Below are 23,291 nucleotides of genomic sequence, written 5' to 3'. Positions count from 1 at the left end.
GCAAATGTAACACCCCTATTTAAGAAAGGAGGGAGACAGAAAGCAGGAAACTATAGACCAGTTAGCCTAACATCTGTCATTGGGAAAATGCTGGAGTCCTTCATCAAGGAAGCAGTAGCAGGGCATTTGGAAAATCATAATGCAGTCAAGCAGAGTCAGCATGGTTTTATGAAAGGGAAATCATGTTTAACAAATTTGCTGGAGTTCGTTGAGGAGGTAACGAGCAGGGTGGACAAAGGTGAACCAGTAGATGTGGTGTATTTGGATTTCCAGAAGGCATTCGATAAGATGCCACATAAAAGGTTATTGCATAAGATAAGAGCTCACGGAGTTGGGGGTAATATATTAGCATGGATAGAGAATTGGCTAAATAACAGAAAGCAGAGAGTCAGGATAAAAGGGTCATTTTCCGTTGGCAAACAGTAACTAGTGGAGTGCCACAGGGATTGGTGCTGGGGCGTCAACTATTTACAATCTTATGACTTGGATGAAGGGACCGAGTGTAATGTAGCCAAGTTTGCAGATGATACAAAGATGGGTGGGGAAGCAAGTTGTGCAGAGGACTCAAAGAGCCTGCAAAGGGATACAGACAGGCTAAGTGAGTGGGCAAACATTTGGCAGATGGAGTACAATGTGGGAAAGTGCAAGGTTATAAACGTTGGCAGGAAAAATAAAAAAAAGCAAATTATTTAAATGGAGAGAGATTACAAAATGCTACAGTTCAGAGGGACCTGGGGGTCCTTGTGCATGAAACACAAAAAGTTAGCATGCAGGCACAGCAAGTAATCAAAAAGGCAAATGGAATGTTGGTCTTTATATCAAAGGGGTTGGAGTATAGAAACAAAGAAGATAGGAGCAGGAGTAGGCCATTCGGCCCCTCGAGCCCGCTCCACCATTTAATGAGATCATGGCTGATCATCCAAATTCAGTACCCTGTCCCTGCTTTCTCCCCATATCCCTTGATCCCTTTAGCCTTAAGAAATATATCCAACTCCTTCTTGAATATATTTAATGAATTGGCCTCAACTGCCCTGTGTGGCAGAGAATTCCACAGGTTCACCACTCTCTGGGTGAAGAAATTCCTCCTCCTCTCTGTCCTAAATGGCTTACCCCTTATCCTTAGACTGTGACCCCTGGTTCTGGACTCCCTCGCCATTGGGAACATCCTTCCTGCATCTGGTCTGTCCAGTCCTGTTAGAATTTTATAAGTTCCAATGAGATCCCCTCTCATTCTTCTAAACTCTAGCAAATATAAGCCTAATCGACCCAATCTCTCCTCCGACGTCATTCCTGCCATCCCAGGTATCAGTCTGGTGAATCTTCACTGCACTCTCTCCAAGGCAAGAATATCCTTCCTCAGATAAGGCGACCAAAACTGCACACAATAATCAAAGTGTGGTCTCACCAACGCCCTGTACAACTGCAGCAAGACTTCCTTGCTTCTGTACTCAAATCCTCTCGCTATGAAGGCCAACATACCATTTGTCTTCTTAACCGCCTGCTGCACCTGCATGCTTACCTTCAGTGACTGGTGCACAAGGACACCCAGGTCTCGTTGCACTTCCCCTTTTCCCAATCTATTGCCATTAATAATCTGTCTTCCTGTTTTTGCCACCGAAGTGGATAACCTCGCATTTATCCACATTATACTGCATTTGCCATGCATCTGCCCAATCACCCAGCCTGTCCAATCGTACTGGAGTTTCTCTGCATCCTCCTCACAGCAGACACGCCCACCCAGCGTTGTGTCGTCTGCAAACTTGGAGATATTACATCTAGTTCCCTCGTCTAGATCATTTATATATATTGTGAATAGCTGGGGTCCTAGCACCAATCCCTGCGGTACCCCACTAGTAACTGCCTGTCACTCGGAAAAAGACCCGTTTATTCCAACTCTTTGCTTCCTGTCTGCCAACCAGTTCTCTATCGAAGACAGTACCTTACCCCCAATCCCATGTGCTTTAACTTTACACGCTAATCTCTTATGCGGGACCTTATCGAAAGCCTTCTGAAAGTCCAAATACATCACATCCACTGGTGCGCCCTTACCTATTCTACCAGTTACATCCTCAAAAAATTCCAGTAGATTAGTCAAGCATGATTTATCATTTGTAAATCCATGTTGACTTTGTCCGATCCTGTCACTGTTTTCCAAGTTACATCTTTTATAATGGACTCTAGCATTTTCCCCACTACCGAGGTCAGGCTTACCGGTCTATAATTCCCTGTTTTCTCTCTAAAACCCTTCTTAAATAGTGGGGTTACATTAGCTATCCTCCAATCCATGGGAACTGTTCCAGAGTCTATAGAATTTTGGACGATGACCAGCAATGCATCTACTATTTCGAGGGCCACTTCCTTAAGTACCCTAGGATGTAGATTATCAGGCCCTGGGGATTTATCGGCTTTCAATCCCGTCAATTTCCCTAACACCATTTCCCTACAAATACTGATTTCTATCAGTTCCACACTTTCATTAGACCCCATGTTCCCTGACATCTCTGGGAAAATATTTGTGTCCTCCTTTGTGAAGTCAGAACCAAAGTATGTATTTAATTGCTCTGCCATTTCTTTGTTCCCCATTATAAATTACCCTGATTCTGACTGCAAGGGACCTATGCTTGACTTCACCAATCTTTTTCTCTTCACCTATCTATAAAAGCTTTTACAGTCAGTTTTTATGTTCCCTGCAAGCTTACGCTCATAACCTATTTCCCCCCCTCTTAATTAATCCTTTGGTCCTCCTTTGCTGAATCCTAAACTGCTCCCAATCCTCAGGTTTGCTGCTTTTTCTGGCCAAATTATATGTCCTCTCCTTGGATCTTATGCTATCCCTAATTTCCCTTGTTAGCCACGGTTGAGTCACCTTTTTTGTTTTATTTTTATGCCAAACAGGGATGAACAGATTCTGTAGTTCATCCATGCGATCTTTAAATGTTTGCCATTGCCTATCCACCGTCAACCCTTTAAGCAACGTTCCCCAGTCCATCCTAGCCAACTCGTGCCTCATACCATCGTAGTTTCCTTTATTTAAATTCAGGACCCTAGTTTCTGAGTCAACTACTTCACTCTTCATTTTAATGAAGAATTCTATCATATTATGATCATCCTCCCCAAGGGGCCTCACACAACAAGATTGCTAATTAATCCTTTCTCATTACATAATAATACCCAGTCTAAGATGGCCTGATCTCTAGTTGGTTCCTCACCATATTGGTCCAGGAAACCATCCCGTATACACTCTATGAATTCCTCCCCCACAGTATTGTTACTAATTTGGTTAGCCCAATCCATATGTAGATTAAAGTCACCCATGATAACTGCTGTGCCCTTATTGCACGCATCTCTAATTTCCCGTCTAATGCCATCCCCAACCTCAGCATTACTGTTTGGGGGTCTGTATACAACTCCCACTAATGTTTTCTGCCCCTTGGTATTTCTCAGCTCTGCCCATACAGATTCCACATCATCAGAGCTAATATCCTTCCTTACCATTGTGTTAATCTCCTCTTTAACCAGCAATGCTACCTCACCTCCTTTTCCTTTTTCCTGTCCTTCCTGAATATTGAATATCCCTGGATGTTGAATTCCCAGTCTTGGTCACCCGGGAGCCATGTCTCTGTAATCCCAATTATATCATATCCATTTACATCTATTTGCGCAGCTAATTCATCCACCTTATTATGAATGCTCCTCGCATTAAGACACAAAACCTTCAGGCTTGATTTTTTAACACTCTTAGTCCTTTTAGAATTATTATTTACTGTGGCCCTGTTTGATTTACACCCTTGATTTCTCTGCCTTCCACTTTTGCTTTTCTCCTTCCTGTCTTTTGTTTCTATCCTTGCTTCCCTTTCCTCTGTCTCCTTGCACAGGTTCCCAACCCCCTGCAATTTTAGTTTAAACCCTCCCCAACAGCACTAGCAAACACTCTCCCTAGGACATCGGTTCTGGTCTCGCCCAGGTGCAAACCGTCCAGTTTGTACTGGTCCCACTTCCCCCAGAACCGGTTCCAATGTCCCAGGAGTTTGAATCCCTCCCCCTTGCACCATTCCTCTCGTATAATAGCAGGGAAGTCCTGCTACAACTGTACAGGGTATTAGTGAGACCACACCTTGAGTACTGCGTACAGTTTTGGTCTCCTTATTTAAGGAAGGATATACTTGCATTGGAGGCAGTTCAGAGATGATTCACTAGGTTAATCTATGATTAATAGATGAGGGGTTTGACTTATGAGGAAAGGTTGAGCAGGCTGGGCCTATACTCATTGGAATTTAGAAGAATGAGAGGTGATCTTATTGAAACATATAAGATACTGAGGGGGCTCGACAAGGTAGATGCAGAGAGGATGTTTCCCCTAGTGGGGGAATCTAGAACGCAGGGCACAGTTTTAAAATAAAGGGTCACCATTTTAGAACTGAGATGAGGAAGAATTTCTTCTCGCAGAGGGTTGTAAATCTGTGGAATTCTCTGCCCCAGAGAGCTGTGGAGGCAGGGACATTAAATACATTTAAGGTGGAGATAGACAGATTTTTGCAAGATAAGGGAGTGAAGGGTTATGGGGAGCGGGTGGGGAAGTGGCTTTGAGCCCAAGATCAGCCATGATCTTATTGAATGGCGGAGCAGGCTTGAGGGGCCAAGTGGCCTATTCCTGCTCCTATTTCTTATGTTATGTGCTTAGAGAAACCGAGATTGCCGCAGTCAGCCTAGAGAAAGCAAAGAGGGAATATCAAGCTCGTGCCACTTACAGAACTTCACTGCTCCCCGACACAACCCAGCTCCTTCCTACTGTGAGGTTCCATCTCACCACATTCCCTCAATAACCAGAATCGCCATTTAGTAAATTATATCTTCAGCTCTGCGCCCATTGGCCAGAGAATGAGGTTCGGGCAGCCAATCACTCGCCTTTGTTCCCATGTAGAAGTCCTCCAGCTCACCCGTTGGGTACAACACGGACACACAACAAGGAAAAGAGAGAAAGTGTTACCTGGGCTTTGACTCAAACTGAAAAGAGGAGGAGGTGCACGACTGACTGTGGTGCTGGTTGTGGTGTGCAACCAAAGTATCTTCTCCGCAAGTTCCTTCACACATGGGAGATCCATCTCAAAGATCTTACTGTAGCGATTGTAATCAAAAAGGGGGAAGACACAATACTTTTCTCGCGAAGACAAGCGTCGGCTACGAAGCAATTCCCGAAGTCCTGGAAGTCAATGGTACAGATTACTAACATAAGGCCCCTGACCTTACTGCACGGTTTAGTATATTGGTGGATCTGGCTAGCCCACAGATATCATTTAGTTCAATTATCAAGAGATACTTTCTACACAAGGGGATTAAAGATAAACATTTGTGGAACCAAGAACACTCTGCCTGGCTCACTTCTGTAAGCAATGGAGGTGGTGAGGGTTAATGGCAATAGTTTCTGATTGGGTGGACAATGACGGGTTGGGTTCGACAGGCATCACTTTCTGAGACGCCTACTGTCACTTAAATAATAAGTGATATGGAGGAGGGCACCAAATGTTTTTATTAGAAACGCTAGAAGATCAGCGTGAGACCGACTGAAAGAGAACTGGAATAGTTTCATGAAAATGCCCGTGGTATGTTAAGTTGGATCAGTGTTGGGTTGGTTTTGCAACAGAAAAGATGTAATGAGTATAAATGGCATGAGCTCTGTTTGAAGACGAATCAGGAAATGGGATGGATCACGAAGGATCTGAATATTAATGAAGCAAGTTGTCCTCACCTGGTGTGGCTCACTTGGCGAGGCCACACTTGGAACAGTAAATTTAACCTCTCCACCTCCAAAAGGACAGTGATGGAACAGACAGGGTTCGGAGAAAGGAGACAGGGAGGAGGATTCTGGGGCTTCGAGCTCCAAGTTATGAAGATAAGACTCGAAGAGCAGAACTTGTTTTCACAGGAAGAATTAAGTTGGAGAGGCAACGCGATCCAGATCTGGAAATTGGGTCGGGCGGGATATAGATTTTTGTCCACTTTCTCCATTCTCCCCATTTCTGCAGGAGTTTGGTTCCACAGGTACCACCAGCCCTCTGATACGTCCTTCTGAGAATCCTTCTCAATGTGACAAACTTTCAAACCTTGATGAAGACTATTCAACCACGTTGGGCAGCCTCAGAGCCAAGTCTGACGCTGTCTCCGCTCAATGCCAGCACATGCATGTTTCTGATCAATGGTCACTTACTACCATTAAACTCTAATACTATATTATACTTTAGTCTTTGGAACCCTGGGAGACTTTTGTCCTCTAGAATACGGCATAAGAGGATAATTATAGCACTTATTTTGAGATTAGCTACTAGGAACCAACAGTTGACAACTGTAGACTCCGCTGGACACGTAGAGCCGAGTTATACCTGCAATCAGTGAGCTCTAACTCTTTAACCAGACTACGGGACCACTGGAATTATGGGTCATCCGTCTAAACGAGACAAGCCTCGACTGAGAGTACAGCTAAATACGTCACAAAGTATTTATAGCACAGAAAGAGGCCATTCGGCCCAACAGGTCCACGCCAGCGTTTACACTGCACACGATCCTCCTCCCACCCTTCTTCACTTGGACCAAGCTTTGGTTACCTGTCCTGATATCTCCTTATGTGGCTCGGTGTGAAATTTTGTCTGATAACGCTCCTGTGAAGCATCTTGGAACGTTTTACTACGTTACAGGCGCTATATAAATGCAAGTTGTTGTTGATCTCACTCCCGGATGGCCATACACAAGTGATTTCAAATACCAGTGGGTAGACAATGATCAGAACTTCAACTAATTGTTTTCTTCCCAAGACCACGGCCTCGAAGCCAATCATAAGCAGCCCAATTTCCACCTTTGCTGAGATCAGTCAACCCAGTGCACACAGACCATGGACCATCCAGGTCCCCCTCCACACTCACTTTGGTACTGAGCTAAACCTCTAATACCCGAGACACATGTGAAGTTGCCCGAGTGCCCTTGTCCACTATCTGTGGACCATCAGCAGAGGAACAAAGCTTTACTTCGGTCAGTAATTGCTGTTCCGCTTCAGCCACAGATGCAATGAACAGATCACCCGTAACTCCAGTATGTTGCCCAGGTACAGGCGTTTCACCATCCCGATCCACGTCTTACATGAAGAAACAAGGTCCAAGTGATCCACTGCCAAAGGATTGTTCATGTGTCACTAGTGTCAACTCACTCAACAAGGAGAAAGCAATACTGAAGCAGCAGACAGGGAGGAGATTGAGCGAACAGTGTAGGCGATCGGTGACACATACTCAAAACTGTCCGTCAATAGCAAACTGTACTTTAGTCCAGATACTTACATTGAACTTGGTCTAATCACTGGGTACAATTACCTTAACATTTGGACTGGGTTTTATTTCTGAGTTTCAATGATAATATACATGATAGAATAGAGTGGTAGAGTCATACAGCACAGAAGGAGGCCATTCACCCGTTTTGCTGTGCTAGCTCCGTGAAAGATCATTCGTGCTCAGTCCCACACCCCCCAGTTATTGTCCGTAACCCTGTCAGTTCCTCATCCTCAAATACCCGACCAACTCCCTATTAAAATCATTTATGGAATCCACGTACATGTTATTGGAGAGAACTCTCTTGCGCAAGTTGTGCAATGTGAGCCCATCAAACTAACAAAGGAAGATGTAGGTGTTGTCCATTAATGGACAGTTATGATCAGGTTATTCAGGAGGCACAGTAATCAGACTAGAAATATCTCCCGATATCAGACACAATTAGACTCCTCTATTACAGTGTAAACCAGACGCCACAATCATTAACCATCAGTAAATTAATTTGGATGCAGTGACTGAGCAGTCGCACCTGACTCTGCAGCATTTTTCCCAAATGTTTACAGCCCGTCCCTCATTCTACATTTCCAATCATTTATCTGTCGCCTAATTTTCTGCTTCCTGTAACAGCAGACGGGCACCTTGTCCTGTCCGAGCTCTGTAACAGGACCCACAAAGGAGCTTTACACCATTGCGACGATAGTAAAATACTGCAGATGCTGGAAATCCGAAATAACAACAGAAAATGCTGGAAAAACTCAGCAGGCCAGGCTCGTGGAGAGAAAAATAGAGTCAATATTTCAGGTCGAAACCCTTCATCAGGACTGAAAAAACACAGGAAATGAAACAGATTAAAAGGCCAGTTTGGGGGCTGGGAAATGGGGACGAGAGAACAAAAGAGAAGTGAAGAGACATTAAGAGGTATTCAAAACGAGACGAGATGGTGATCGGACTAGTGGAGACAAAAGACGGCTCTAGATTAGGTGTGAAATGCGCTGGCAGAATGGGAGACAGCTGCCATGTGGGAGAGAGAAAAAAGGGGGGTGGGGGGAAAACCAAAACAAAGGTGTGGATAAAAAATAAGTAAAAATGTAATGGGGGCCGGGGTTATGATCTGAAATTGTTGAACTCGATATTGAGTCCGGAAGGCTGTAAAGTGCCTAATCGGAAGATGAGGTGCTGTTCCTCGAGCTTACGCTGGGTTTCCGTGGAACAATGCAAGAGCCCGAGTACGGTGAGGTCTGAGTGGGAATGGGGCGGTGAATTAAAATGACAGGCGACCGGAAGCTCGGGGTCATCCTTACGGACTGAACGGAGGTGTTCCGCAAAGCGGTCACCCAATCTGCGTTTGGTCTCCCCAATGTGGAGGAGACCACATCGTGAGCAGCGAATACAGTATACTAGATTGCAAAAAGTGCAAGTAAATCGCTGTTTCACCTGGAAGGGGTGTTTGGGGCCCTGGACAGTGGGAAGTGGGGAGGTATAAGGGCAGGTTTTGCATCTCCTGCGCTTGCACGGGAAGATGCCGGGTGAAGGGGAGAGGGTGCTGGGGGTGATAGAGGAGTGGACTAGGGTGCCTTGGAAACATAGAAGATAGGAGCAGGAGTAGGCCATTCGGCCCCTCGAGCCTGCTCCGCCATTCAATGCAATCATGGCTGATCATCCAAGTTCAGTACCCGGTCCCTGCTTTCTCCCCATACCCCTTGATCCCTTTAGCCTTTAGACATATATCTAACTCCTTCTTGAATATATTTAATGAATTGGCCTCTACTGCCTTCTGTGGTATAGAATTCCACAGGTTCACCACTCTCTGGGTGAAGAAATTCCTCCTCATTTCTGTCCTAAAAGGCTTAGCCCTTATCCTTAGACTGTGACCCCTGGTTCTGGACTCCCCGACCATCGGGAACATCCTCCTGCATCTAGTCTGTCCAGTCCTGCCAGAATTTTGTAAGTTTCAATGAGATCCCCTCTCATTCTTCTGAACTCCAGCGAGTACAAGCCCAATCGTCCCAATCTCTCCTCATACATCATTCCTGCCATCCCAGGTATCAGCCTGGTGAATCTTCGCTGAACTCCGTCCATGGCAAGAATATCCTTCCTCAGGTAAGGCGACCAAAACTGCACACAATACTCAAGATGTGGTCTCACTAAGGCCCTGTACAACTGCAGCAAGACATCCTTGTTCCTGTACTCAAACCCTCTCGCTATGAAGGCCAACATACCATTTGCCTTCTTAACCGCCTGCTGCACCTGCATGCTTACCTTCAGCGACTGGTGCACAAGGACACCCAGGTCTCGTTGCACTTCCCCTTCTCCCAATCTATTGCCATTCAGATAATAATCTGCCTTCCTGTTTTTGCCACCAAAGTGGATAACCTCACATTTATCCACGTTATATTGCATCTGCCATGCTTCTGCCCAATCACCCAACCTGTCCAAATCATCCTGTAGTTTCTCGGCATCCTCCTCACAGTACACACGACCACCCAGCTTTGTGTCGTCTGCAAATTTGGAGATATTACATCTAGTTCCCTTGTCTAGATCATCATTAATATATATTGTGAATAGCTGGGGTCCAAGGACCGATCCCTGCGGTACCCCACTAGTCACTGCCTGCCACTCGGAAAAAGACCCGTTTATTCCAACTCTTTGCTTTCTATCTGCCAACCAGTTCTCTATCCAAGTCAATACCTTGCCCCCAATCCCATGTGCCTTAACTTTACACGCTAATCTCTTATGTGGGACCTTATCGAAAGCCTTCTGAAAGTCCAAATACACCACATCCACTGGTTCTCCCTTATCTATTTTACTAGTTACATCCTCAAAAAATTCCAGTAGATTAGTCAAGCACGATTTACCTTTTGTAAATCCATGTTGACTTAGTATGAGCATGCTCAGTTTGCTCTGGACTAATAAACAAGCGCATGAACTAGCAGCTCATCGTTTCTCTGGCCTTGATTTGTTCTACCCACATATATTACATCTTGGCGACGAGGATGGGATCCCAAAGCCATTTTTAGGGATCATGGAAGGACACAGTGTTCAACTTTCGAGTGGATAAGTTTACGGTGAATTTGTGACACCTAAACTGAATTTTTGCGATGTTTTACTGTTAATGCTGATGCAGAATCGTCTGTGCTTCGCCTTCGCGTGTATGTATACACAGCAACAGGGTAGCGTGCTGAGTCACTGTTCGACGGGATCGGGACAATCATGGCCGCGCCTACAGGATTCATCGGAAACCTCTTATATGACCGAGCTCGATGTCTACAGAACGTTGACAAACCTACCAGGGAAAGCGAAGGATGCATCGTTTGAAGACATTTTCGAGAAACTCGAGGACAATTTCAACCCAAAGCCGTTAGAAATAGCAGAGAGCTATAAGCTTGGTACCAGAAACCAAAAACAATGTGAAACCATCAGTGAGTACATTGTTGCTCTTAAGAACCTGTCTTTGCATTGTAACTTTGGCACATTTTTGGATCGTACGTTGTGAGATAAGTTTGTGTGTGGACTGGTGGATGAGCGCACACAGTGAGGGAGCGGTCCCTACGGAATGCTGAAAGGGGAAGGGAGGGGAAGATGCGTTTGGTGGTGGGATCACATTGGAGGTGGCGGAAATGGCGGAGGACGATCCGTTGAATGTGGAGGCTGGTGGGGTGAAAGGTGAGGACAAGGGGAACCCTATCGTGGTTCCGGGAGGGAGGGGAAGAGGTGAGGGCAGAAGTGCGGGAGATAGAACGGACACGGTCGCGGGCCGTGTCAACCACGGTAGAGGGGAATCCTCGGTTGAGGAAAAAGGAAGACATGTCGGAAGCACTGGTGTGGAAGGTGGTATCGTCGGAGCAGTTGCGGCGGAGATGGAGAAACTGGGAGAATGGAATAGAGTCCTTACAGGAGGCAGGGTGGGAGGAAGTGTAGTCCAGGTAGCTGTGGGAGTCAGTGGGCTTGTAATGAATGCTTTACGCCATTGTTGGTGCTGATGGTCAATGAATGTATCACAAATACTAGAGAAACCGAGACTGCCGCAGTCAGCCTAGAGAAAGCAAAGAGGGAATATCAACCACGTGCCATGTACAGAACTTCACCGCTCCCCGACACAACCCGGCTCCTTCCTACTGTGAAGGTCCATCTCACCACATTCCCTCTATGACCTCAATCTCCATTTAGTAAATTATATCTTCAGCTCTTTCTTGCTTTGCTCCCATTGGCCAGAGGATGAGCTCCGGGCAGTCATCACTTGCCTTTGTTCCCATGTAGAAGTCCCCCAGCTCACCCGTTGGGTGCAACATGGATACACAACAAGAGAGAGAAAGTGTTACCTGGGCTTTGACTCAAACTGAAAGGAGGAGGTGTGCGACTGACTGTGGTACTGACTCTGGTGCTGGTTGTGGGCAGTAACCAAGGCATCTTCTCTGCGAGATCCTTCACACATGGGAGATCCATCTCATAGATGTTATTGTAGTGATTGTAATAAAAAAGAGGGAGGACACAATGCTTTTCTCGCGAAGACAAGCGTCGGTTACGAAGCAATTCCTGAAGTCCTGGAAGTCAATATACAGATTACTAAGACAAGGCTCTTGACCAACCTGCACTGTTTAGGAAATTGGTGCACGTGGCTAGCCCACAGATCATGGGCCGCATTTTACGATCCCCACATGTGTGTACGAGGTGTGTACGCGCCCATAGGGGCCGCGCAAGTTCTGGGGTTTAGGCCTGCGAAGCGCATGCGCGAAAACCCAGAATTTGCGATCTGTCAAGAACCTCTTGACAGATCCTCTGCATCCCCAGGCAAAGGGCCTCCGCGGGTGGAGAGTTGCGCTATTTACCCAGCTTCCGCCTGCTGAATGCCCGTGAAATTCTTACACCCGGTAAAAATGAGGGGTCACAGTCTCAGGACACAGGGTAGGACATTTAGGACTGAGATGAGGAGAAATTTCTTCACTCAGAGGGTGGTGAACCTGTGGAATTCTCCACCACAGAAGGCTGTGGAGGCCAAGTCACTGAATATATTTAAGAAGGAGATAGATAGATTTCTAGACACAAAAGGCATCAAGGGGTATGGGGAGAGAGCGGGAATATGGTATTGAGATAGAGGATCAGCCATGATCATATTGAATGGCGGAGCAGGCTCGAAGGGCCGAATGGCCTACTCTTGCTCTATTTTTCTAAGACGATAACAAAATACTGCAGATGCAGGAAATCCGAAATAACAACAGAAAATGCTGGAAATACTCAGCAGGCCAGGCAACATCCGTGGAGAGAAAATAGAGTCAACGTTTCAGGTCGAAACCCTTTGTCAAGACTTCTAAGTGGGCGTAAGGCCTGCTTTTACCAGCATAAGAGTTTTAAAAAAGAGAAAAATAAAATGTTATCACTCATTTATACATTAAAAACCCTGTCCAATAAGGTAAGTTTATTTATAGCCCCGTTAAAACATATTTTAAAAAAATTCAAAAATTAAATTTTCATTTAAAATATTTAATTAAATGGCGTTTTAATTAATTTTAAATATGTAATTTTTAAAACATTTATTTCGTGTGCTCGTGTATTTTTTAAGTGATCCCCATTCATACTTATGGGGATTCCATACGTACGGAACTCCCAGAAGTATTGGTTGGGCCGGCCCACGTGATCCCAGGGATGCTTGCGAACCGCCTGCGCCCCTGGGATACGGGGGTCTTTGCCCGCCCGTACCCGGAGAGGCCCAAGAGCGCAAGTCTCCGTACCTCCCGGGCCACCAGGTACATTCGTAGATATTTTACAGGTCGGAGGCGTCTGCCCACGGGAAGCCTTCGATCGCAAATTTCAGGCCCCATTATTAATGTGAATTATCAAGAGTTAATTTCTATACGAGGGTTTTAAAGATGAACATTGTATTGGCACAGGTGTGAAAAGGAAAAGGTTGGCGTGTAATCACTGGAAGCGTCCAATCAATATGAAGCTGCTCTCAACAAGGCGAATCAGGAACTGGGATGGATCGCGAAGGATCTGAATATTAATGAAGCAGGTTGTCCTCACCTGGTGTGGATCACTTGGAGAGGCCACACTTGGAACAGTAAATTTAACCTCTCCACCTCCAAAAGGACAGTGATGGAACAGAGAGGGTTCGGAGATTTTCTTCCACTTTCTCCATTCTCCCCATTTCTGCTGGAGTTTGGTTCCACAGGTGCCTCTGATGCATCCGTCTGAGAATCCTTCTCAATGTGACAAACTTTCAAACCTTGATGAAGACTATTCAACCATGGGGGGCAGCCTCACAGCCAAGTCTGACGCTGTCTCCGCTCAATGCCAGCACATGCATGTTTCAAACATTGGTCACTAAATACCATTAAATACTAACACTATATATTAGTCTTTGGAACCCTGGGAGGCCTTCGTCCTCTAGGTCAAGGACGAAGAGGCTAATTACAGCACCTGGATCTCTGCATTTTTATGTTGAGATTAGCTATGAGGAACCAATAGCTGACAACAGCACTTGAAGTGCCGTAACCTACAAGGCTACAGACCAAGAGCTGGAAAGTGGAATCAGGCTGGATCGCTCTTTTTCAGCTGGTACAGACAGGATGGGCTGAATGGCCTCCTTCTGAGCCGTAAATTTCTATGGTTCTATGATTCTACTCTAGTCTCCGCTGGACACGTAGTGCTGAGTTATACCTGCAATATGTGAGCTCTCACTGTTTAAGCAGTCCATGGGACCACTGGAATTATGGGTCATCCGTCTAAATGAAACAGGCCTTGACAGAGTACAGGTAAACAAGTCACAAAGTATTTACAGCCCAGAAACAGGCCATTCGGCCCAACTGGTCCGTGCCGGTGTTTCTGCTCCACACGAGCCTCCTCCCACCCCTCTTCATCTCACCCTATCAACATATCCTTCTATTCCTTTCTCCCTCATGTGTTTATCCAGCTTCCCCTTAAATGTATCGATACTATTCGCCTCAACCACTCCCTGTGGCAGCGAGTTCCACGTTCTCACCACTCTCTGGGTAAAGAAGTTTCTCCTGAATTCCCTATTGGATTTATTAGTGACTGTCATATATTTATGGCCCCTAGTTCTGGTCTCCCCCCACAACTGGAAACATCTTCTCTACGTCTACCCTATTGAACCCCTTCATAATTTTAAAGACCTCTATTAGGTCACCCCCTCAGTCTTCTCTTTTCTAGAGAAAAGAGCCCCAGCCTGTTCAGTCTTTCCTGATAGGTAAAACCTCTCAGTTCTGCTATCATCCTAGTAAATCTTTTCTGCACCTTCTCCAGTGCCTCGATATCCTTTTTATAATATGGAGACCAGAACTGTTCACAGTGCTCCACGTGTGATCTAAACAAGGTTCGATACAAGTTTAACATAACATCTCTGCTTTTCAATTCTATCCCTCTAGAAATGAACTCCAGTGCTTGGTTTGCTTTTTTTAATGGTGTTATTAACCTGCGTCGCAACTTGTAGTGATCTGTGTATCTGTACCCCCAGGTCCCTCTGTTCCTCAACCACATTTAGACATCTATTTTCCAAGGATTATGTGGCCTCCTTATTATTCCTACTAAAATGTATTACCTCACGCCTATCTATATTGATGTTTCATTTACCAATTACAGGCTCATTCAGCAAGATTATTAATGTCTTCCTGTATTTTGTTGTAGTCCTCCATAAATTGTTGGTACGTGAATACAGAGGCAAAATGACCTGCTTCATGTCACTCCCATCAGTCCGCCGGTCACAGAGGAACGGGAGTAGGATATTCAGCCCCTCAAGCTGCCTAATAGAGACTTGAGCGCAAAATCCAGGCTGACTCTCCCCATTCAGTGCTGAGGGAGCGCCGCACTGTCAGAGATGCCGTCTTTCAAATGAGACGTTAAACCGAGGCCCATCTGCTCTCTCAGGTGGTCGTAAAACATCGCACTAATTGGAAGAAGAGCAGGGGGAGTTCTCCCCAGTGTCCTGGGGCCAATATTTCTCCCTCAACCAACATCACTAAAACAGACGATCTGGTCATTATCACATTGGCGTGTCCAAATTGGCTGCCGCGTTTCCTACATTACAACAGTGACTACACTTCAAAAAGTACTTCATTGGCTGTAAAGCGCTTTGGGATGTCCTGAGGTCATGAAAGGTGCTGCTTAAATGCAAGTCTTTTTATTTTTTTTAAGCTGGAGTCAGGAATGGAACCGATAGACGAGGCTGGAGCCATAGCAACAGAGGCTCCTTCCCAGTCCCCAATCAAATATACACACCTACATAAAAAAAATGGCCTGTACTTTACTGCACGAGAGGGTAGGGGCACCTAAATCCTCAGAACAGCTGCAACACCTTATTATATTTATATAGTGCCTTTAACGTAATAAAACGTTCCAAGGCGCTTCACAGGAGCGTTATAAAAAAAATTTTTGACACCGAGCCACATAAAGAGCTGTTAGGACAGATGACCAAAAAGCTTGGTCAAAGAGGAAGGTTTCAAGGAGAGTCTTAAAGGCAGAGAGCGAGGTAGCGAGGCGGAGACATTTAGGGAGGGAATTACAAAGCTTAGGGCCTAGGCAGCTAAAGGCACGGCCGTCAATGGTAGAGCAATTAAAATCGGTAATGCTCAAAAGGCCTGAACATAGCCTGGATTTTTCACAACCGTTCCACCAATGTCTAGGGGGAGCTGGGCGGGATAGGGTAGACACTTGTATGGAAATGTTTTCCACTGCACCCACTCCCAATCCCACCTCTACACCCAACTGATCTTCTGCGTTCAAACCCAATTCACCCGCATATGGGCGAATGCCATATACCCTACGACCCCCAGACATCTCTGCACTCCTCCAATTCTGGCCTCGAGCATCCCCGATTTCCATCGCTCCACCATTGGCGGCCGTGCCTTCAGCTGCCGAGGCCCTAAGCTCTGGAATTCCCTCCCTAAACCTGTACGTCTCTCTATCTCCTCCTTTAAGACGCTCCTTAAAACCTACCTCTTTGACCAAGCTTTTGGTCACCTGCCCTAATATCTCCTTATGTGGCTCAGTGTCGAATTTTGTTTGATAAGCACCTTGTGACGTTTTACTACATTGAAGGTGCTATACAGATGCATGTTGTTGTTGTATTACTGTCATATTCAAACCATGGGAATATGTCAACTCATGTATTTCCACCATTTGAACCGTAGCAGCGGTGGATGCATGTCGATACCCGGGGTGTTGGTACCCGGGGTTACTACGGGTCGTGCACGACCCATTTAAAACATCCCATAAGCCCATGAAATCGATCACTCAGTGACTGATTGCATTGACTTTGGTGCCATTTTCAAATGACTTTAGACGGAGATTGGCCGCAGCTGCCGGAATCTCTACGCCGAGCCTGGTCTGCGAGTCCAGCTCTGGCCGACCTCCATCTCACCGCAGCTGGACCTCCAGTGGCACCTGCCAGAATTAAGCAAATGCTGGCGAGGATAGCTAATGGGTCAGTGTCACATCTCGATAGTGGGCAGAAGTCCCCCCCTCTTGCCCCCAATTCCATGCAGGTTGAAAATCAGAAGTCCGCGTTTTTTTAAATTTGTTTATGGGATGTGGGCGTCGCTGGCAAAGCCAGCATTTATTGTCCATCCCTAATCGCCCTTGAGAAGGTGGTTGTGAGCCGCCTTCTTGAACCGCTGCAGTCCGTATCCAGCCATTGGCAGTTGAGTGGAGCTCAATATCAGGTCGTGCGATTGTGATGAGTGCATCTAACCCACAGTGCCCTGGTTACTACAGTAGGCCAGAGGCTGGGTAATGTATGGTCACCTCCCACCTCCCCAAAGCCTTGCCAACTCGGGATGGGCAATAAATGCCAGCATACTAATGACGAGCATATCCTAAAAATGAATAAAAAAGGTTAAAATGGCAATAATGTTACTTTAAGTGTGACTTAAGTCTTAAAGCTTAGTATTATCTACACTACAAATGTCCATTGTCTGATCAGCAAAAACCTGCAAATTAAAGTGCTCCAAACTGTTTTACGTTCAAGATTTTATTAAGTGGACTGCACCGTGGAGTTTTATGGCTTAATGTTTCATCTGCCAATCCTTCAAGGGCAACCTCAGCTCATCACTCAGTGACTGGTTAGTACAGAGTCTATTTAACTACAGTAAACAGTCCACAGAGTCTATTTAATCAACGCACTACAGCAAACAGTCCACAGAGTCTATTTAATCAACGCACTACAACAAACAGCCTACGGGAATAGTAGTGTCATTATATGCAGCTACGAATTACAGCTTACAGAAGTCGTGGCCAAAACTGCGGCATCTTCTCCCGATAAAAGCAGGGTGATTTCTCCAGCAGAATGCAGTGAGTGGAGGATAGTTACACAATACAAATGATGTGCGTAAAATCAGTCCCAGTCACTGACAGCACTGCAGGCATGAATGACGGGCGAATAAACCAATCATCTCCATTCTGGCCGGGAATACTGGTGTCACTATAAGCAACCCTGTTTTACACCCCACCTGATTTTACATTCCATTATAGTCACATTCGCTGGTTGCCCTCTTAGTATATCTTTGAAGTGGTCATTCATATTGCCTCGGCCAAAAAAATAAGACATGACAGCAGGCTGTTCGGCCATTGCACGGGCCAATAGTGGACCAGCCCAACCTCCCCGCACCCAAATCCTGCAAAATTACTTTTCCAAGAGTGGGTTGCTGGACAGTGATCAGAGAGGTGCACCCTGGCGTATTTTCCTTCGCTCCCTAAGCAGGCGGACACTGAGGCAACTACAGTATCTCCATCTCTGCCTCAGCTCCAGAGCAGGAATCGAACATTGGAACAACCGGGGTCGCCGTCTTTCGGGTGAGACGTTAAACCCAGGCGCCATCTGCCCCTCTCAAGTGCATGTGAAAGATCCCGCGGCCACTATTTCAAAGAAGTGCAGGGGAAGTTCTCCCCGGTGTCCTGGCCAGTATTTATCCCTCAATCAATATCTCAAAAAAGAGAGATGATCTGGTCATTATCACATTGCTGGTGTGGGGGCTTGCTGTGTGCAAATTGGCTGCTGCGTTTCCTACATTTACAACAGTGACTACACTGCAAAACAACTTCATTGGCTGTAAAGCGCTTTAGGACGTCCGGTGGTCGTGAAAGGTGCTATATAAATGCAAGTCTTTCTTTTCTTTCCTTTACTTGCAGTGGTGATGGGCTACACATGTAATATCGGTCCCACGGATAGCTCCGATAGTGGTGATGGGCTACACATGTAATATCGGTCCCACGGATAGCTCCGAGAGTGGTGATGGGCTACACATGTAATATCGGTCCCACGGATAGCTCCGAGAGTGGTGATGGGCTACACGTAGTATCGGTCCCACGGATAGCTCCGAGAGTGGTGATGGGCTACACATGTAATATCGGTCCCACGGATAGCTCCGAGAGTGGTGATGGGCTACACATGTAATATCGGTCCCACGGATAGCTCCGATAGTGGTGATGGGCTACACATGTAATATCGGTCCCACGGATAGCTCCGAGAGCCTCCATCTGACCAGCCTGTGGCGTAAAATGATGGGACAACAGCACAAAATGTAAACAAGCACCAACTGGTGAAATGAAAGAAGGAAGAACTCGCATTTCTATAGCACAATTTCACCACCTCAGGACGTCCCAAAGTGCTTTACAGCCAATGAAGTACTTCTGAAGTGTAGTCACTGTTGTAATGTAGGGAAATGTGGCAGCCATTTTGTGCACAGCAAGCTTCCACAAACAGGAATGGGATAATGACCAGATAATCTGTTTTTAGATGTTTGATGAGGGATAAAAATTGGCCCCAGGACACCGTGGAGAACTCCCCAGCTCTCCTTCGAAATAGTGGCCGTGGGATCTTTTATGTCCACCTGAGAGGACAGACGGGACCTCAATTCAGCGTCTCCTCCGAAAGACGGCACCTCCGACAGTGCAGCGTTCCCTCAGTACTGGCACTGGGAGTGTCAGCCTGGATTATGGGCTCGAGTTTCTGGAGTTGGATTTGAAAAAAGAAAAACTTGCATTTCTATAGCGCCTTTCATGACCACCGGACATCTCAAAGTGCTTTAGAGTCAATGAAGTACTTTTTGAAGTGTAGTCACTGATGTAATGTGGGAAACGCGGCAGCCAATTTGCACACAGCAAGCTCCCACAAACAGCAATGTGATAATGACCAGATAATCTGTTTTTGTTATGTTGATTGAGGGATAAATACTGGCCAGGACACCGGGGAGAACTCCCCTGCTCTTCTGCGAAATAATGCCACGAGATCTTTTACGTCCACCTGAGAGAGCAGACGGGGCCGCGGTTTAACTTCTCATCCGAAAGATGGCAACTCTGAGAGTGCAGCACTCCCTCAGTATTACACTGGAGTGTCAGCCTAGCTTTATGTGCTTAAGTCCCTGGAGTGGGACTTGAACCCACGAGGCGAGAGAGCGATACCCACTGAGCCACAGCTGCCAGCACTGCAGATCAGATCAGAATCCCCACCTAAAATTGTTGGCACATACTTTGCAGAGGGGAAAATGGACCCTCTGCACCTCAGAGTTACTAGGCTGCACATTGCACTGGTTGACGAGCATAAAGCGCATTTTCTAGGCTAACATCCCAGTGCAGTACTGAGGGAGTGCTGCACTGCCAGGAGGTGCCGTCTTTTGGATCAGACTTCGAACCTAGGGCCAAGGCCCCAATTTGCTTGTTCACAATGGACATAACAGATCCTATGGCAGCATTTAATAAAAGGACAGAAGGTTTGCCTGCTGCCCTGGGCCAACAATCATCGCTCACCCAACATCGCTGAAACAGATGATCTCAATGCTGTTTGTGGGAGCTTGCTGTGCAGGAACAGTAGCACAGTGGTAATGTCACTGGGCTAGTGACCCAGAGATCTGGACTAATAATCAGGAGACGTGAGTTTAAATCCCACCACGTGCAGCTGGGGAATTTAAATTCAGTTAATTAAATAAATCTGGAATAAAAAGCTAGTATCAGTAACGGTGACCATGAAACTACAGGATTGTTGTAAAAAACTCATCACTAATGTCCTTTAGGGAAGGAAATTTTACCCGGTCTGGCCTATATGTGACTCCAGACCCACAGCAATGTGGTTGACTTTTAACTGCCCTCTGAAATGGCCAAGCGAGACACTCAGTTGTAACAAACCGCTACGAAACACAATAATACATGGACTGCAGCGGTTCAAGAAGGTGGCCCACCACCACTTTCTCAAGGGCAGTAAGGGATGGGCCTTGCCAGCGACGCCCACATCCATCAAACGAATGCTGCGCTTCCTACATTACAACAGTGACTACACTTCAGAAGTACTTCACTGGCTGTAAAGCCTATTGGGACGTCCTGAGGCTGTGAAAGGCGCTACAGAAACACAAGTTCTTTCTCAAAAATTGGGAGGAGAGAATTCCTCTGCAAACCATCAGAGGCAGCAACAGAAGGTAAGCGAGTGACAAACAGACAAGAGTTTGGCACAAGTGACTTCAAAAATGGCTTAGGACTATTTTGCGCGCTACCTCTCTGCTGTGTTAAGAATGCTCTAAGCACGGCTGCAGAATGGGTTCAGAGGGCAGCCAATCACGTGCCTTTGTTCCCATGTAGAAGTCCCCCAAGCGTTGGGTACAACACGGACACACAACGAGGAAAAAAGAGAAAGTGTTACCTGGGCTCTGACTCAAACTGAAAGGAGGAGGTGTGCGACTGACTGTGGTACTGACTGCGGTGCTGGTTGTGGTGTGTAACTGTAGCATCTTCTCAGCGAGATCCTTCACACACGGGAGATCCATAGTAAACCTCGAATTATACCGCATATAGGTGTAATGGTAGTCTGAAAGAGTGAGGACACAAAACCTTTCTCGCCGAGACAACCGTTTGATGCCCAGTAACTCCTGAAGTCCTAGAAGTCAACAGTACAGGTTTACTAAGACAATACCCCTGTCCGTACACCAATCATTTACTAAAGCTGTCTTTCGGATGAGATGTTAAACCAAGACTCTCTCGGGCGGACGCGAAAAATCCCACGCCGCTATTGGAAGGTGCGCAGGTCAGTTCTCCCCAGTGTCCTGTGCCAATATTTATCCCTCAACCAACATCGCTAAAAAAAACAGATTATCTGGTCATTATCACATCGCTGTTCGTGTGGGCCTGCGGTGCGCAAATTGGCTGTGAAGCACTTTGAGGACGTCCCGAGGTTGTGAAAGGCGCTGTAGAAATGCGAGTTCTTTTTTTCTTTACGGGCGATTGTGGGCCATCTCAGTGACATTATTTACCTGGATTCTCAAAAAAGATATTTGATCATTTCAAAGAAATGTATGTTCTCAAGAAGAATTTAAGGCTCGCGGTATTAAGGGCAATCAATCTCATTGGGTTGAAAGCTTTCTTTGAGAATAGAGTGTAGGTGTTGAGTATAAATGGAAAAACTGTGTGTGGACCTGCGACCAGTAGAGGTCCACAGTGGTTGGTCTGGATTCCTTACCCTTACTCCTATTATAAGTGACGGTGAGAGGGAGTATCAACTGCATTATTGAGGTGTTTGGTTGGCTGGATCCAATAAAGGAGAAAAATTGATGATGTGGGGTAAGATTCCACAGCCCTCAGACACCTCACTCAGTGTGCCCAGTCTCAGCGAGTCAGCCTAGAGGGTGAGTCCCTGTCATCTCTTCCAGCTCAATGAAACAATCGCAGTCAAAACCACTGCCGCCCTCAAACAATCTCCACCCATCAATATTTTTCCACAGTGGGGTTACCAGGTAATGATGGGAAGTAGGAACCTTGAATGGCCTTTTCTTTCCCCCCAGGGTACTGGGGCCAAATACAGGCCCCCCCTCCCCTCCCCACGATGCTTCCCTCAGCTGAGATCCAATCAATCAGAATGCAGATGAGTAGAAATTCTCTTTGGATAAGTTCACATATGAACACTTCACATACTTGTGCAAAGTTCCAGTGCATGACATTTTTCCATAGGTATAATCTTCCCCGGTAACACACTCCCCTAACACATTATAAATCCTGATGCAACAGTCGTTACCCATCATTTAATTAACTTGGATGCAGCGACTGAGCAGCAGCAGTTGGATCTGTTCCAAGACTTTCCCTAAATATTTACAGCCCGTCCCTCACTCTACAGATTCAATCATTTATCTGTCGCCTAACATTCTGCTTGCTGTAACACCACACGGCCACCTTGTCCTGTCCGAGCTCTGTCACAGGGCTCACAGAGGAGATTTACGCCATTGATGGTCAATGGATGTAACACAAATACTTGAGAAACCGAGACTGCAGCAGTCAGCCTGGTGAAAGCAAAGAGGGAATATCAGCCACGCGCTGTCCACAGAACTTCACTGCTCCCCAACAGAACCCGGCTCCCCCGCTCTTTCCATCTCACCACATTGCCTCAATAACCGCAATCGCCCTTTAGTAAAAATGTATCTTCAGCTCTGCTCCCATTAGCCAGAGAATGAGGTTCGAGCAGCCAATCACGTGCCGTTGTTCCCACGTAGAAATCCCCCAGTTCACCCGTTGGGTACAACATGGACGCAACAACAAGGAATAGGGAGAAAGTGTTACCTGGGCTCTGACTCAAACTGAAAGGAGGAGGTGTGCGACTGACAGTGGTACTGACTGTGGTGCTGGTTGTAGGCAGTAACTGAAGCAGCTTCACCGTGAGATCCTGCACGCACGGGAGATCCATCTCAAAGTCTCTATTGTAAGAATGGTACTGCAGAACTCTGCGGACACAAAATCTTTCTTGACGGGACAGACGTCTATAGCGAAACAATTCCTGAAGTCCTAGAAGTCAACAGTACAGATTACTAAGACAGGGCTGATGTACGCACTTAAGTCGTTAACTAAATGACTGAGCTTTTAAAAAATTCATTCATGGGATGTGGACATCGCTGGCAAGGATTTATTGCCCATTTATTGCCCATCCCTAGTTGCCCTTGAGAAGGTGGTGGTGAGCCGCCTTCTTGAACCGCTGCAGTCCGTGTGGTGAAGGTGCTCCCACAG

General features: G+C 46.2%; 1 protein-coding gene across 11 annotated transcripts in view; it reads right to left on the bottom strand.

Annotated features, from left to right (window-relative positions):
• Positions 1 to 23,291, bottom strand: part of robo2 (roundabout, axon guidance receptor, homolog 2 (Drosophila)) — a 1,120,123-nt gene that overhangs the window by 850,941 nt on the left and 245,891 nt on the right. The window contains exon 1 of one of the 11 annotated variants that reach the window (XM_086007305.1): positions 20,947 to 21,085. The exons of 9 other annotated variants lie outside the window; for them this stretch is intronic. In XM_086007305.1, coding sequence (XP_085863431.1) covers positions 20,947 to 21,070 — 124 coding nt within the window. In that variant the 5' untranslated portion in view covers positions 21,071 to 21,085. Of the gene's footprint in view, positions 1 to 4,987; positions 5,198 to 20,946; positions 21,086 to 23,291 lie in introns of those variants that run through there. One more of the 11 variants, XM_086007307.1, reaches the window with a different exon arrangement.

The sequence above is a fragment of the Somniosus microcephalus genome, chromosome 14 (genome assembly GCF_052327205.1).
Source record: "Somniosus microcephalus isolate GS21.2 chromosome 14, FLI_Smic_1.0, whole genome shotgun sequence".
NCBI classification, from domain to species: Eukaryota; Metazoa; Chordata; class Chondrichthyes; order Squaliformes; family Somniosidae; genus Somniosus; species Somniosus microcephalus.
Note: the sequence above shows the minus strand (reverse complement) of the source record. Positions and strands in the feature narration are given on the sequence as shown.